Source organism: Triturus cristatus, chromosome 2_2, assembly GCF_964204655.1.
Source record: "Triturus cristatus chromosome 2_2, aTriCri1.1, whole genome shotgun sequence".
In the NCBI taxonomy this organism is placed as follows: domain Eukaryota; kingdom Metazoa; phylum Chordata; class Amphibia; order Caudata; family Salamandridae; genus Triturus; species Triturus cristatus.
In genome coordinates, this window is record NC_140582.1 from 816,129,069 (window position 1) to 816,143,584 (window position 14,516).

A 14,516-nucleotide genomic window follows, 5' to 3' on the forward strand; every position below is an offset into this window, starting at 1 on the left:
ACGACCCTTTCAGCATTTACTGAAGACATTCGGCTTATTAGGATAATCATCATATATGTCAATTTTCATCATCTCTTCTACCTCTTTAGTTAAATGTTTCCGATAGGTGACATTGGCAATAGCTTTCTTATCAGGAATACAGAATGACACACATAGGGAACAAAGTAAAGGACCACATTGGACACAAATGCAACAAGAAAACAGAATTGCTACAATAATACAAAGACCAGTCAAAACCTTCCACCCCCATGTGGTGATCATTGCCCAAAACCATCCAGACAAGGTCCAAGTGCCATTTTCTGTATGGATTTCAGCTGCAATTTTATGTAGTTTATTGATGGCATTATAAACTGATGGCGTATGGTCAGGAATAAACACACAACAACTACTTCCGATAATTTTACATGCTCCACCTCGGTCAGCTAACATAACATCTAATACCATACGATTCTGTAATGCAACAATTCTGGTAATTTGTAATTCTTCCGTAAGATTCCCAAGAGCAGCAGCGGTTTGATTTGTCACAGCCTCTACAACTCTTGTTAATCTTCGAACTTTCCTACTATTTAGGGCAGCTCCAACAAAGAAAAACAATCCTAAATTAAAATCAATATACTGCTGCAAACTAGTATCAGTTTGATCAACATCATCAATAGATAGAGTACGTTTATACCTATTTACAGTCACATTGTTCAACAACTTCAAATCTTTATGATAAGATGCAGGTGCCAAAAATACAGGAGGTAATAGGAATGCTACATAGCATACTCCGGACCAACCGGCTGGCAAACGATAATAACCCTTATTCCCACATACGAAGTATGTGTTATGGGAAGCTAAGAAAGTACTGTTATTCAACCCGTCAATGTTCAGGATAATGATACAGTCACTAACACCAACAGGAATATAACCCACACTCTGGACACACAGGTCCGCTTGAGCTTGTGCCACTTGAATCACAAACCGTTCTCTCCCTACAGTCTCTCTAGTGTTCGTGAAAATGTATGGGATCGATTCATTGTCTGGTCGATATTCTTCCCATTCCCATATTGTCCCATTCGCTTGTGGATAACCATCTTTATCTTGATGACATTCCCTATTAAGTCTAAAGAGTAATCGTCCCACTGTAGGCTTCCGTGTGGCAAAAAGCAAAGTCTACCATGCTCTACAAGAGCCATTATGAGAAAAGGGAAGAGGTATGAATGGCGTTCCTCCTTTCTTCTGATGAGCTGGCATCATACCACATATCCAACAGTTCGTAGCATTAGTAGCAACATGGGTGTGATGCAACATCTGGATTAAAGTGTTATTCAAATAAGACTGACGATGCTTCAATTCTTGATACGGAAGGGTATAAAAGTAGTGCTCCTCAGGCACTGGGGTGGTCAAAACAAGCAACTCACGGGCAGGAGTCACATCCTCAACAAACCATGTGGTTATACCAACAATAGCCACAATGATAATAAAGCTTGTCGCACAAAGAATCTTCTTCTTCTCCATCTTGTAGTAAGAAGTCAATATCTTCCTGAAACTAAAAGGGTTGTCAGAACTCTTCCCCTTAGGCAGCCGTTGATTTCTTCACCAGCGGGCCAAGACGGGTGTCGCTACACTGATGCAGGGCTGACCCCCCCCCTTGCCACATTGGCTCTCCGTTTCACTAACCTAAGGGCCGTTCTGACAACTTTGGATACAGCAATCACTTTCTTGGTCGGAGGTGATATCTTCCTCCTCCAGGAATCGTTTGGTTCGGGAAGAGCTCCTCAGTGTCGTTCGGTTCCACAGCACGGCCTTTCTCCGCAGTCAGGATTTCTCGATGGTCGGTCAACACAGCAGGCTCCACCAATCCAGGCGGCACTTTACGACAGTGCAAGGAGTGGATCCAGTTCTTCCGATTAGAAACCCGCACAGCTGTCCTCGTTGCGAGCAAGACTTGCTCAGGACCAACCCATCTCGGCTCCAGACTGTTCGTCCTTTCGAAAACCTTCAGCATCACCTGGTCCCCAGGTCGGAGATTATGACCTTCACCTGTGGACCGATCAGGGAGCGCTTCTCGAACCTGTTGATGAATAGAAACCAAATTATCCGTTAACTGTGCCAGATAATCATTCATCATTACACAAGGTACATCATGCAGTGACTTAGGTTTTGGTGGACCCCAAATATTCATTGGGCGTCCAAAGACGATCTCATAAGGTGTGAGACCGGTCCGAGAATGCGGTATCGATCTAATTGACAATAATGCCAGCGGTAAAGCGTCTGGCCAAGTCAAAGAAGTCGAAGCTTGGATCTTAGCGATCTTAAGCTTCAGAGTACCGTTATACTTCTCTACCAATCCCGCAGACTGAGGGTGAAATACTGCATGGAACTTCTGGGTAATGCCTAGACCCTTCAGGATATACTTTATAACGTCTGCTATAAAATGAGGTCCGTTATCACTCCACAACAATCTGCAAACACCGTATCGAGGGAAGAACTCCTTCAATAGCATCTTGGCTGTAGGCATTGCAGTATTGTCTTTCGTAGGGTATGCCTCAACCCATTTGCTGAAGGCACAAACCACTACTAGAACATACTTCAGATTGTTACAGCGCTCAAGCTGAATGTAATCCATCTGCAAAACCTCAAAGGGTGCAGTAGGTGTTGCAAATCCTCCTGCTGGAGTTCGTGTACCCTTTCCTGGGTTATACCTCAGGCAAATCATGCAGGTCTGCACTACCCTCTTTGCCGTACTAGCGATCTCCGGATGCTCCCAAACTTGTGTGAGTAATTTAACAATTGCGGAAGCTCCGACATGCGCTAGTCCATGTGCCATCTGAACCATAGGTTGTACGAAGGCTGTGGGTAACTTCCATTTATCCATCTGCTTATTTCTCCAACACCCTTCGTCATCTAATTTTCCATCATTGGACCATTGCTCCCGTTCTTTATCAGAAGCGTTCCTCTGTATTTCCAGCACTTCTCTCCTAGCATCGTGCCATTTTTCTGCCTGTGACTTCACAACATACATTGCAGTATCACCAGGCTGCATCGCAGTCTCTCAAGCCACCCGGTCTGCCAGAGCATTCCCTTCTCCAACTTTATCAACCACTTTCTTATGGGCACTACATTTAATTATAGCAATCTTCTTTGGATATGTTAATGCAGTCAAAAGGTTATGAACTAACTCCCCATACATTATCTGCGCTCCATGTGACGTTAGAAACCCTCTCTCCTTCCAAAGTAGGCCGAAATCGTGCGCTACTCCGAAGGCATAGCGGCTATCTGTATAGACATTCACACACAATCCTGCACTGAGCTCACATGCTCGTGTTAATGCTATCAGTTCCGCTGCTTGAGCTGATTTCTGCGGTATGCGTGCTGTCTCCACTATTGTTTGCAGTGTGGTAATTGCATACGCTGCTGAAGTCGTACCATCTGGTAGCTTCAGGCATGATCCGTCCACCCACAGTTCTCCATCTACATCTGTAAAGGGCGTATCCTGGAGATCAATACGACCCTTTGTCTGTTCCTCAGTCACAAGAATACAATCATGTGCTTTTCGTGCTTCAGACTGAGTTTCCGGGAACGGCAACAATGTGGCTGGATTTAACGTTGCACACCTCTTTAACGTAATATGAGGAGCCAAAAGCGTCAACTCATATCCCGTTAAACGGGCACTGGTCAAATGTTGCGTCTTTGTCTGATTAAGCAGGGCATCAACAGCATGGGGAACTAATACCAACAGCTTATGAGATAGCACAATTCCATCGCTTTGGCGTATTGACACAGCTGTCGCCGCAACCGAGCGAAAACAACCAGGCAACGCTCGGGCAACAGGATCAAGTACAGCCGAAAAGTATGCACAAGGGCGCTGCTTGTCGCCGTGCATCTGCACTAAAACTGATAATGCACATCCATCATTCTCATGCACATACAGTGAAAAGGGCTTCGTATAATCAGGGGTACCTAACACTGGTGCTGAACAAAGGGCTTGTCGTAATTGCTGAAAGGCAATGTCACACTCATTTGACCAGGAAAGAGGAATTGGTGTGTCTTTTGTCAAAAGTGCTAACAATGGCTTAGCTATGTGTGAAAATCCCAATATCCATTGCCTACAAAAAGAAGCAAGCCCAAAAATGCACGCACGTCCTTCTGTGTGGAAGGCACTGGCGTGTCCAAAATTGCTTGAATACGATCTGGTGAGAGTGCACGCCCCTCCTTAGACAAAAGGTGACCCAAATAAGTCACCTTTGGTCTACAGAATTGCAATTTCTTCTTCGACACTTTGTGATTGTGAGATGCCAAAAAGGAAAGCAAGGACAACGTACTCCTCTCACACAGTTTAGGAGTGTCAGCCGCCAACAAGATGTCATCGACATATTGTATAAGGGCGACACCCTCGGGTAGAACAAAGGAATCCAATTGCCTTTTCAATGCTTGACTGTAAATACTAGGGCTTTCTGTGTAGCCCTGAGGGACTCTACAAAATCTATAAGACCTAGTATTCAGAGTAAAGCCGAAAAGGTATCGGCTATCAGGGTGAATAGGGATCGAAAAGAAGACATTTTTCAAATCAATAACTGAAAACGTGGTCGCCGTTGGCGGGACCAAAGTGAGTAACGTCGTGATGTCAGAAACCACTGGATACTGAGGTATCACAATCTTGTTCACTTCCCTTAAATCAATGATAAACCGATAAACCCTGGTATCCGTATCTTTCTTCAAAATGGGTAAGATAGGACTGTTGCAAACATTATAGGGAACTTCTTCCACTACCCCCACCTTAATCAAATCCTGCAAAATCTGTATGAGTGCCTCCTCCCCCTCCTGGGAAATACGATACTGAGGGAGGCGTGGTAACACCGCACCCTCCTGGACACTAATGTGGACAGGCGGAATCACCATCTGTCCCACATCAGTATCCGAAGTGGCCCACAAAGAACGAGGGAGGGAAGCTAATGCAGTATCCTCCGCAACCACACACATCCGGTCTGTCATCGGGTGATTATCGTTTAAAATCACCCGTACTCCAGCGGGGGAACAGCGGATCGTAGCTCTGAAATGCTTGAGCATATCAAGACCCATAATGTTGTCAGGCGTGTTCGGGGCAAGCAGAAACGGACAGGGTGCAGAAAAGGGAGCAACATGGAATGCAAGGGGTCGGGAAAGAGGGCTTCGAGAGAGTGTACCATCAAACCCTACCGATGTAACCATTAAGCCAGATGGGGGAGCCCTCGGAACCAATTGCTTGGACAGCGCACTGCGGGTAGCTCCTTTATCAACTAGGAACCGATCAGTAGAACCCAAAACATTTGCTGAAACATAAGGACCCTTCTGATCAACCGGCACTTCAACTGATTCTAACCCCCATCCAACGCAAGCCTATGCATGCTGTGAGTCATGATACCCAGAACGGTCGTTCCCAGACATTTGATACTGGTGTTGCCTATCAAACACATTAGGCCTATCCCGTTGCTGTACGCTAGGCTCAAATCGAGTACGATCATTAGAGTTCCCTCTATAATTCGAAAAGCCCCCTCTACCTCTCGGTAGTCCCTGACCACGTCCCGGACGAGATGCATACAACACCGGACAATCTCTGGCCCAATGACCCGACTGTTTACAATACGCACATTGATTTCTATTTACATCTGACCGACCCGAAGGGGGACCATAGAATCCTCCCCTACCTCTATCGATACCCCGACGAGGCGGACCATACACTTGCGCTAACATCACCTTTGTTTTCAAATCTTTCGATTTCTTCTCCTCCTGCCCCTTCGCTTCTTGCTCCTGACGCTCATAATACTGAGCCATAGTCAGGAGGGATGCCGGAGACGAAGTGGACCAAGAACTTTCACTCGCTTTTAAACGAGCTGCTATTCCCGGTAATAAGTTCGCCACATATTTATCCACAAAAAGATGGCGACCCGTATCATCCGTAAGTGACTGACCACTGAAATCATGAAATGTCTCCTCAAAGCGCGTAAAGAAATCTGAGACTGATTCATCAACCTTCTGTTTACACGATGCTAACAAATTCCAGTCAATCTTTTTAGGGGGAATAATCGTTTTCAGCTTAGTCAAAATAGCAGCAGGAAGATCTAAAATAATCCGCGGTGGTTTTTGCGCGGGTTTTCTCTCCTTATCCTCATCCTCAATCTCGGACCACCTAGCCTTAAAAGCGGGAACATCATCCACCTTCCGCACAGATCTCCACATATCCGGTGGTAATATGAGCCCAAAAAACAAGTCTATATCTGCTAAAGTCATAGTACAAGAATTCAAGGCCCCCTCGACCTCTTCATAAAAGGCCGCTGGATTCTTGCGGGGGTCAGGCAATGCATTCTTTAATGCCATAACATCAGCCCTATGCCAGGGAGTATAGACCCAATTATACACAAAATATCCCTTAGCATCGGCGGAAGTAATATCTGAACTAGTTCCCGCTCCTTTAGGAGGAACATACAAAGGTGCCGCCTCTCGCATCGGTTTAGCATGCACTAGTTCGCTCTTATCTGAGTGGGAGGTAGATGGTTGGTCATCACTGATACGTGGATCCGACTGCTCCTCCTCCCCTGCCTTTAGGCGCGCTCTCTCTTTAAGGTCACTCGCCGCGTCCCGCAATGCAAACAGTCGCCGGACCGCATCAGATGCCTTAGAGGGAGAAAAAACACCGTTACGCAATGCTTTAGCATCTAATACTACATCATCAGGCTCAAAAACTTCTGAATATTTCCGAAAGGCAGTAATCACTTCATCAGAAAAGGTTTCAAGAAAATACAACTTCTCTCTATCCCGCCACTTTTCCAAAGAGTCCAACAATTCAGCAAGGGATAACTTGCCCTTAAGTGCACGAAGAGAAATTTTCCGAAGCTCACTCATACGCTCGACTGACAACATAGACCGCGTGTCTACCATATCCGAAACCAATCCAGACTCCTGTGATCTCGGGGCGGACGCGCCAACATAAGGGGGCGGAGAACGATCTAATAAATAAAAATCATCTTCAAGATTAGTAAGGACAGGATAAAGTGGCTGGCGGACAGCATATTGACCCGAGACTTGCAACCTACGCTCTTTCTCTAGTCTCTCCGCCAGTTCTCTTTCCTCCCGACGCTTCGCTTCCTGTGCTCGCACATGATAATTTTTCCGTTGCTCTTTATCAAACAGCGCTTTCTCACGTTTCTCTCGCTCACGCACTTCCTTCACCCATAACCGTACACATTCAAACATGTCTTGCCGAGCACGCCGTTTACACATACACTGTTCCACATACTCAATCTTACGCATATCAAATGATCCATACAAAGGCCAGCGCAACTCAGGATCCCTTTTGGTATATTTCCTCCATACTGTGCTGTACATTATAGAAGAAAGACCATGCTTCACATACATATCCCTATTAGGAGTCCCCTCTGGGGGGGCTGGAGCAGATTCCTCGAGGTTCAACCGGTTTCCAAAGCAGCAGCACCACTTACGGAGTGCGCTAAAAGCAGGCATGCTCAAAAATAATGCAAAATATGCAGTATTACCAAAAATGGCACTTAAATTTTGCGCCGTTCAAATTTAAACAACTCCGGAGAAATATCTCCACATTACCTGCCTATATGTGCTGCAACGCATATATTCTCACAGTAATCAACACAAAATATGACCGGTCATCACAAATCAAACTCAAATAGCCAACCCAGGCATCAATACTCGGAGCAAGTACCGTACAACGGTTCTTACCAATCAAGAGTGTCCAGGTTCCAACTGCCAAGTTCCAAAATTCGCCCAAACGGCTGTCACGGCAAACCGACAGAAGAGGTCTCAGTCGAGGACCGGCGCCACCCAGAAGGTCAGCTCGGAAGGGAAGGAAGAAAACCTCGGGATGCCAGGACTAAAACGCCACTGGCAGTGATCACATCCCCGGCAAAATTCCTCACCTTCGTCACGACCAGTCCTTCGAGCATCCGAGTCGCCGATGAGCCCCACGTGACGGGCGCCAATTGATGAATACAGGCCCCAGCTAGGCCCGCAGAGTACAAGGGTTCGCTCTCCTGTAACAAAAACTAGAAGGAAGTTGGCACGGAAACTGCAAAATACAAAGACAGAGTTTATTAACCCTTAAGGGTGGTCCTACAACCTATACAACACTCTTCAGTATTGCATAGAGTAGCACAAAGAACTTGCATACACAGTCCCCTTTTATACACAACAGAGGGGCTCATAAGTGGGTGGATACAACATGAGGCGAAAAGCATTACCTTTTATGGACATTTTCGATACAGAACCAATATGTGGGCGGAGTTAACACACTCCTTAAGCCCGCGAAAACATGGTCAAGCAAGGACTAACTGATAACAGATGTGGTCAAGTCTGGGCATGCGCCAGACGGACAAAGGAGCTATTTATAGACTGTTACTAGGCAGATTACAAGAACAACTAGCGAAAAGGTAGGACTCTTTTCGTGCTGAGACACGACAATACAAAATGGAGTCCGGACATTAGTCAACATAAGACAAGAAACATGTTTTAACTAGAGAGAATTCATGTCTTTAGTGAATGCTTAATCATATCGCTGTTTTAGTTTTCAACACCTAGAAACTATAGACTCAGCTGTAACATCTGTTAATTTGAAACTTCAGCAATACAGAACCATATTTATGCTTTACTATACTCCAGAGCAAATTTCTAAATGAGGTAACAACGTAACTGCCAATAAAACATATTGCCCGAAATGTCAAGAATATGCTGCAGATGTAAATCGTATGTTTTTTACAAGTCCAATGTTGAAGGAATTTTGGTCCAATATAACTCTCTCCCTTGAGACCTGGGCTGGCTATGACAACCTCGTTTCCGGGAAAGCGTTGGTATTGGGAACATTCTCTGAGTTGGGTTGTCTTACGAAACCCTTTGCTTCTATTATTTCGGCCTGTGCTCGACTATGTATTGCCCGCTCTTGGATTCAAAGTACGAGTCCAAGCATTAATGAATTCTGAATTTTGCTAAGGGAGATTTACGAAATGGAGATTGCATTAGCTAAAGTTAGAGGCCCTCGGTCCTGGCTAAAATTTAAAAGGATATGATTCAGTCTCCAATGGGATTAGGAATCCAATGTATTAATTGGATATATTGATAATATGGTTGTCATCTTTTCTTTGTTTTTTATGCTCGTATGTGTCCTGCCAATGCTAATGCCAATGATTTTCAATGGTCTATCTCTGTAGTTCTTTTGTAATGTATTTATGTTTGTGGCTATAAAAATTAAAACATTTAAAAAAAGAAAACCATTGACCTATGACCCAGTGGTTGTTGGGCCATCGGTCAATGGACATCGGACCATCTACCAATTGAAGGCTGACTTCTCAACATCATTAATTTCCTGACCAGGATCACCAGGGCAAGCTTGACGGTCCTAAAGAGAAAAAACATAAAAATTACCCCTACACACTAGGAGAAAATTCCCAGTGTGCAAGGACCATTCCTTTTTTGCTTTATAAAAACAAACTCCCGCTCAGATCCTTTGTCGTAGAAGAACTGAAAGAAACCATTTCATTTTCTTTGCCTAAATAAACATTTAATTTTAGTTGCCATTACTGAAGTAAAGGTATATTTATTGAAGAAATATAATATCCGGATTGAGGTAATAGCATGTAGAATGAGGTGACTACCTGTTTGTTCTATGGCAATAAGTAATAGCAATCCCACTCCCAGCTCGTATCACATTGTATTCATCACATCGCTCAATTAGCATATGTCATGATATGTGATTTTCGAGTTTCAGGTCATACTACCATTATAAATGCGCTAAATAACTGAAACTATACAAAACAATAATAGAATCTAGTCCTAGAAAATCATTAGTCAGAAAGGTTTTGATATCACACACAGGAAACACTGTGGGAAAAGCCACAGCTAGTAAACATGCAGCCTTTGTAATCAGAGATGAAAATTGCTAAATGTAAAACAAACAACAGTACAATCAAAATAGCATTCCTCTGAGTTTTAATATACAGAGATGATAACCGCAGAGTTCTCTAACTGTATATCATGAATCATTTGGGCATTTTGATAAACAATATTGAGACTCTCCAATTTGGCTTTTAACTACAAAAAACATTTTCAGTGACTAAATAGAAAGTACGAAAATGTATTTGGGAAGGACTGACCTATGAAATTCACATGATCAAACCCAGGTTTGAAGTTTTAAATAAGAATCCTGCAAGATAAAAACATGCCTATCTAAAGAAATGGAACAAAGGATGAGTAACAACATAAACACTAATAAAATATTTGGTTTACTCATTCTCTCTGGCATTTGGTCTGGTGATGGTACCTGTGGGTGGTACCTATGCAACAATTCATGTTATACTGAATTAATTTTACGGATCGGTGAACAAAATAAAACAATGCCCATAAAAATATGCCTTGACTAATGAACAGGGTAAGGCATGGCATGAAATCCGACAAAGTTATTAGACATTTTCAGAAATAAAACTTTGGCTTATCCCTAGTAGATACTGCACAAAGCCACGGGTTTTTCCTCTGAGAGCTATGAGTAAATTAAGCAATTCCAAAGCAACATTAGAGTAGAAAAACAATCAGTGACATTTCAAAACCAGTTTAGGAAAAAGAAGAAGAATTTTAAAGGCACTAAAATCGTCAAAGTTAGATTAAGTAAGCTAGAAATATGAAGTTTTAAAGTCTAGAAAAAAACAGTGAGAAAAAAAAAACAAAGCTCCAGTGTGGGGCAATGGGCTTGGGTGATTGGTGCCTTTGCAGGGTCATTATGATTGTGTGTATGTTAGATCCATTCCTGCTGTTCTTCAATGTTCTTCGGATTTAGAAGACATTATGAGTGTGAAACCTTCCCGCCAGTACAAGGCAGGGCACTGGGCAGCTAAGGTTCAATGTATTTGGATGTGATAAAACACAGCACAGATTCCAGTGCCAATCTATCTAATGGTACCCCACAGGAAAGTGGCCCTACTGGTCTCATTTGTCCCTGAGCCAACAGATGAGCAGCTGGTCTGACCTTTGAGAAGCCTTTTTAGTTCTTGGGTAAAAGGGGCAAGCAGGTTAGAACACAGTCCTTTCCAAAGACAGGTGAAGAATCTTTTGGTTCTGATCTTCTCCAGTTCTTCATGAGGTGCTGATGGTGAGACATTTTTCTTATAGTAGTCACATGAAAGGGATTTGGCACGAGATCCCAATCCCATACTCAGGCACAAACCCTCAGTCAAACCAGCATTAAAGCCACACTTCCTGTCCCCTTACTCTAAATCCATCCCAGAAATCCCTGCTCTGGGGATCTTTCAAGATGGCAGGACCTCAAAAACTCTAATTAAAGCTTTTTGCCACCAAGCCATTCTCTTAAAATAAGTAAACTCCTTTGGAAAAACAACCCAAACTGATTGTGATCCCAGGACACTTCCTTTGATGAAAAGAGACAACATTGCTGGCAAGACACCATACAAAGTTGCTTCTCACAACAGAGCCCTTATAACTATGGCATTGTTTCTCTGGGACCTCCTGCCTAACCCTTTTTATTGCCTATCTGTTTCTCTGTCACTCTCCTCTCCTCACGTTCCAAGATAAATATGGGCACATGCTCCATATATTAACCACTCCTCTCTTCCTGCTCCTCTCTTCCTGCCAGAGATAAGCTGTGTGGCCAAAGTACTTTCGGTTTACCAGAAAGGGATACCACATATAATCATCAGAACTGGGAACTGTTCGTTACTGCCACCGGAGAAGGGGCAGCCGGGTATAACTGTTTAATGACTATTTAGGTTTCAAGATGAGATGGGCAGCTTTTATTAAAATTATTTCTGGTGCATATTTATCAAATACTCAGTGCCACCAATGTACTGACAATTGACAGCTATTACAGTGGTGCATACATTATTTTCATAGCCATTTTATTAAAAAATAAGTCTTTCATTTGTAAGCAGGGTTTTACAAATGGCAAAGCATACTAAAGCCTATGCAGTGAAGTAGAACTATTAATGCTGTCACTGCTGGGACAAACCAATCCCAAAAGAAAAAAAGGGGGGCTTCGGAAAAAGATGCACTGTCATACACTGTCTAACAGCGAGGGGAGACTATTCCACAGCAGTAGGACATTTTTAGTTAACAAAATAGTTTTTTGTATACCAAGGTAACTGAACACTACTAATTCATTGTTTGAATGTAATCTTTAAATGTATTTGCAATGATGCATACTTCTACTGAAAGGCTGTAACTTTGGAACGCAAGATGCAGGAGTATCCAACGTTGGTCCATGACGACCAGATGTATTTATTAATAATAATAATAATAGTAATAAAAATAATAATAATAATAATATTCATATAAGCAATATCATATTATAAGTAATATTTCGCATGAAAAGTCCAAGATTCAACAATGCAGTCTTTTGAGGAAATGCACCTCTCCAACGCCCTCAGTATCTGACAATGTCAGAAATGAACCCACCCTTCTATTGTCCCTGTAATACCTAAAAAAAAGCATCTGTTTAGAGACCATCTAGCAGATAATACTTAACTCCCAACTAGCACTCGCCCTTACCACTGTTACCCACCAAACTGCCCCCATACTGTGATATGCTGGCTTTCTGCCCTCTACTTCACACCCTACTCCCTGCAGCTACATTCGTACACATCTTGTATCATGTTAATTCATCCTGTCCTTCATGTTAATTCATCCTATCCTCAATGTTAACGTATGAAGCCTAAGAGGCCATTGAACTCTTTCTCACAAGTTGTTTGTGGCTATAATGTTTGAACACCTTCTTGAGGTCTCAGTTTTTCAATGTATATCAAATGTTTGTTGTTATAATGCAAACTGCCTTCATCTTTCGCTATGCCTGAGCGCTTTATAAAACTGCTAGATAAATAAATAAATACATGTGTCCATACCGAAATTGGTGTATCGATCCAGCCCTCATGAACATATGATGACCACCTGTAACATAGAACATGAATCTAGATGTTGATGGATGCTGTCATCCATCTTTGGATTTCAAGGGTAGCCAGCAGTAAACAATGGAGTCATTATCTATTGTAGTCTTTATGCAGCACTAACACATTTTACAATAAACAAGGTCTACAAACAGAATATAGCCATCTGTAGAAGAAAAGGGCAAGTAAATTGAAGGGGTTACCACATGCCAAAGAGTACCCCAATGACCCCAGGTTTTTTCATTTCCTTTCAGGGCCTGCTTTGAAGATCTTCAGCATGACTACATAGAAATGTGGTTCGTCCTTGATTATGCGTCAGATATCATCTATATTCTTGACATGTTTGTACGGACGCGTACAGGTAAATATGATCCATAATGGCGATGCTTACAAACGTCCTTGAATTCATGCAACACAAAATGTTAGTGTAAGCACATCAGAGTATCTCCGGAGAAATCAAACCAATAGACAAACTAAAATGCAGGTGAGCAAGGTGTCCTCAAGTTTTTCCCCATTAAATATGTGTGGTGTTCTTTTTTACATAATGCATAACTAAAATCCTAGAAATTGGCTGGTTGATTTAAAAACATAATAGTGAACAAATACATTTTCTGGATTAAATTGCCTGTCCTGTTCATCTGGCAACAGTATCAAACTTTCCTCAAAGTATTTCTCAAGTACCCCATCGGTGAATTTTGAATGCCTCCTGTTGGAAGTGGGGGTCCTTGGCCCTCACCGCTGCCACCAAAGGCTGGAGGCGGGAGTTCCTGTCCCACACCGCTGTTGCCAGGTGCGAGATCCGGACCCCTCGTTTCAACTTAAGGCTAAGTAAGGACACCGTCTGAGATAGCCCTGCTCACCCCCTTAGTAGCTTGGCACGAGCAGCCAGGCTTATCTCCAAGGCACAAGTGTACATCACGTGCAACCACACTCACAGCAACCCACTGATGTCACCACAAATAGACGCCAAATAGACGCCACACGAGTTTTTATAAAACGAGTATAATCTTTATATAAGAAGAAATACGATATGACCACACGCTACAAAACCAACACATGGTACAGATGGATTGGTAGGTTCTAATCCCAACCACCGCTTCCAACCCATAGTTCAGTTTACTTCTAACTGTTCCCAAAAGGTTAGGTCGTATTGCTAGAATCATACACGTTGCAAAAGAAAAGAAATACTGCAATGTATAAAGATATACCCCCATACTGTGCACTAGAGAAACAATGCCATACGTAGCGCCACAGTCATGTACTTTGCAACAGAAGGAATAATGCACTGCGTATCACTACCAGCCTTCCCTGTGCAAGGAAGAAACAAAGCAATGCGTCACACTACAATCATGTACTTGCGCAATGGAAAAACAATGCAAGGCGCCACGTAATAATCCTGGACTATGCGATGAAGAAATAATGCAATGCGCCACATTACAATCATGTACACTGCAAGGGAAAAATAACGCAGTGCGTAGCGCACCCGGCATGTAGTTCGTCAGGCACAATTAAGGTCAGGCGTCATACGACAGTTTGATGGTTCGTTAGCAGCTGTAATGCAAAGTGCAATACGACAGTCTAGGTGCT

The 14,516-nt window shown here is 43.0% G+C and overlaps 1 protein-coding gene across 1 annotated transcript in view; it reads left to right on the forward strand.

Annotated features, from left to right (window-relative positions):
- Positions 1-14,516, forward strand: part of CNGA1 (cyclic nucleotide gated channel subunit alpha 1) — a 417,458-nt gene that overhangs the window by 373,730 nt on the left and 29,212 nt on the right. Inside the window, exon 7 of the mRNA XM_085643307.1 lies at positions 13,184-13,290. Coding sequence (XP_085499433.1) covers positions 13,184-13,290 — 107 coding nt within the window. The remainder of the gene's footprint in view (positions 1-13,183; positions 13,291-14,516) is intronic.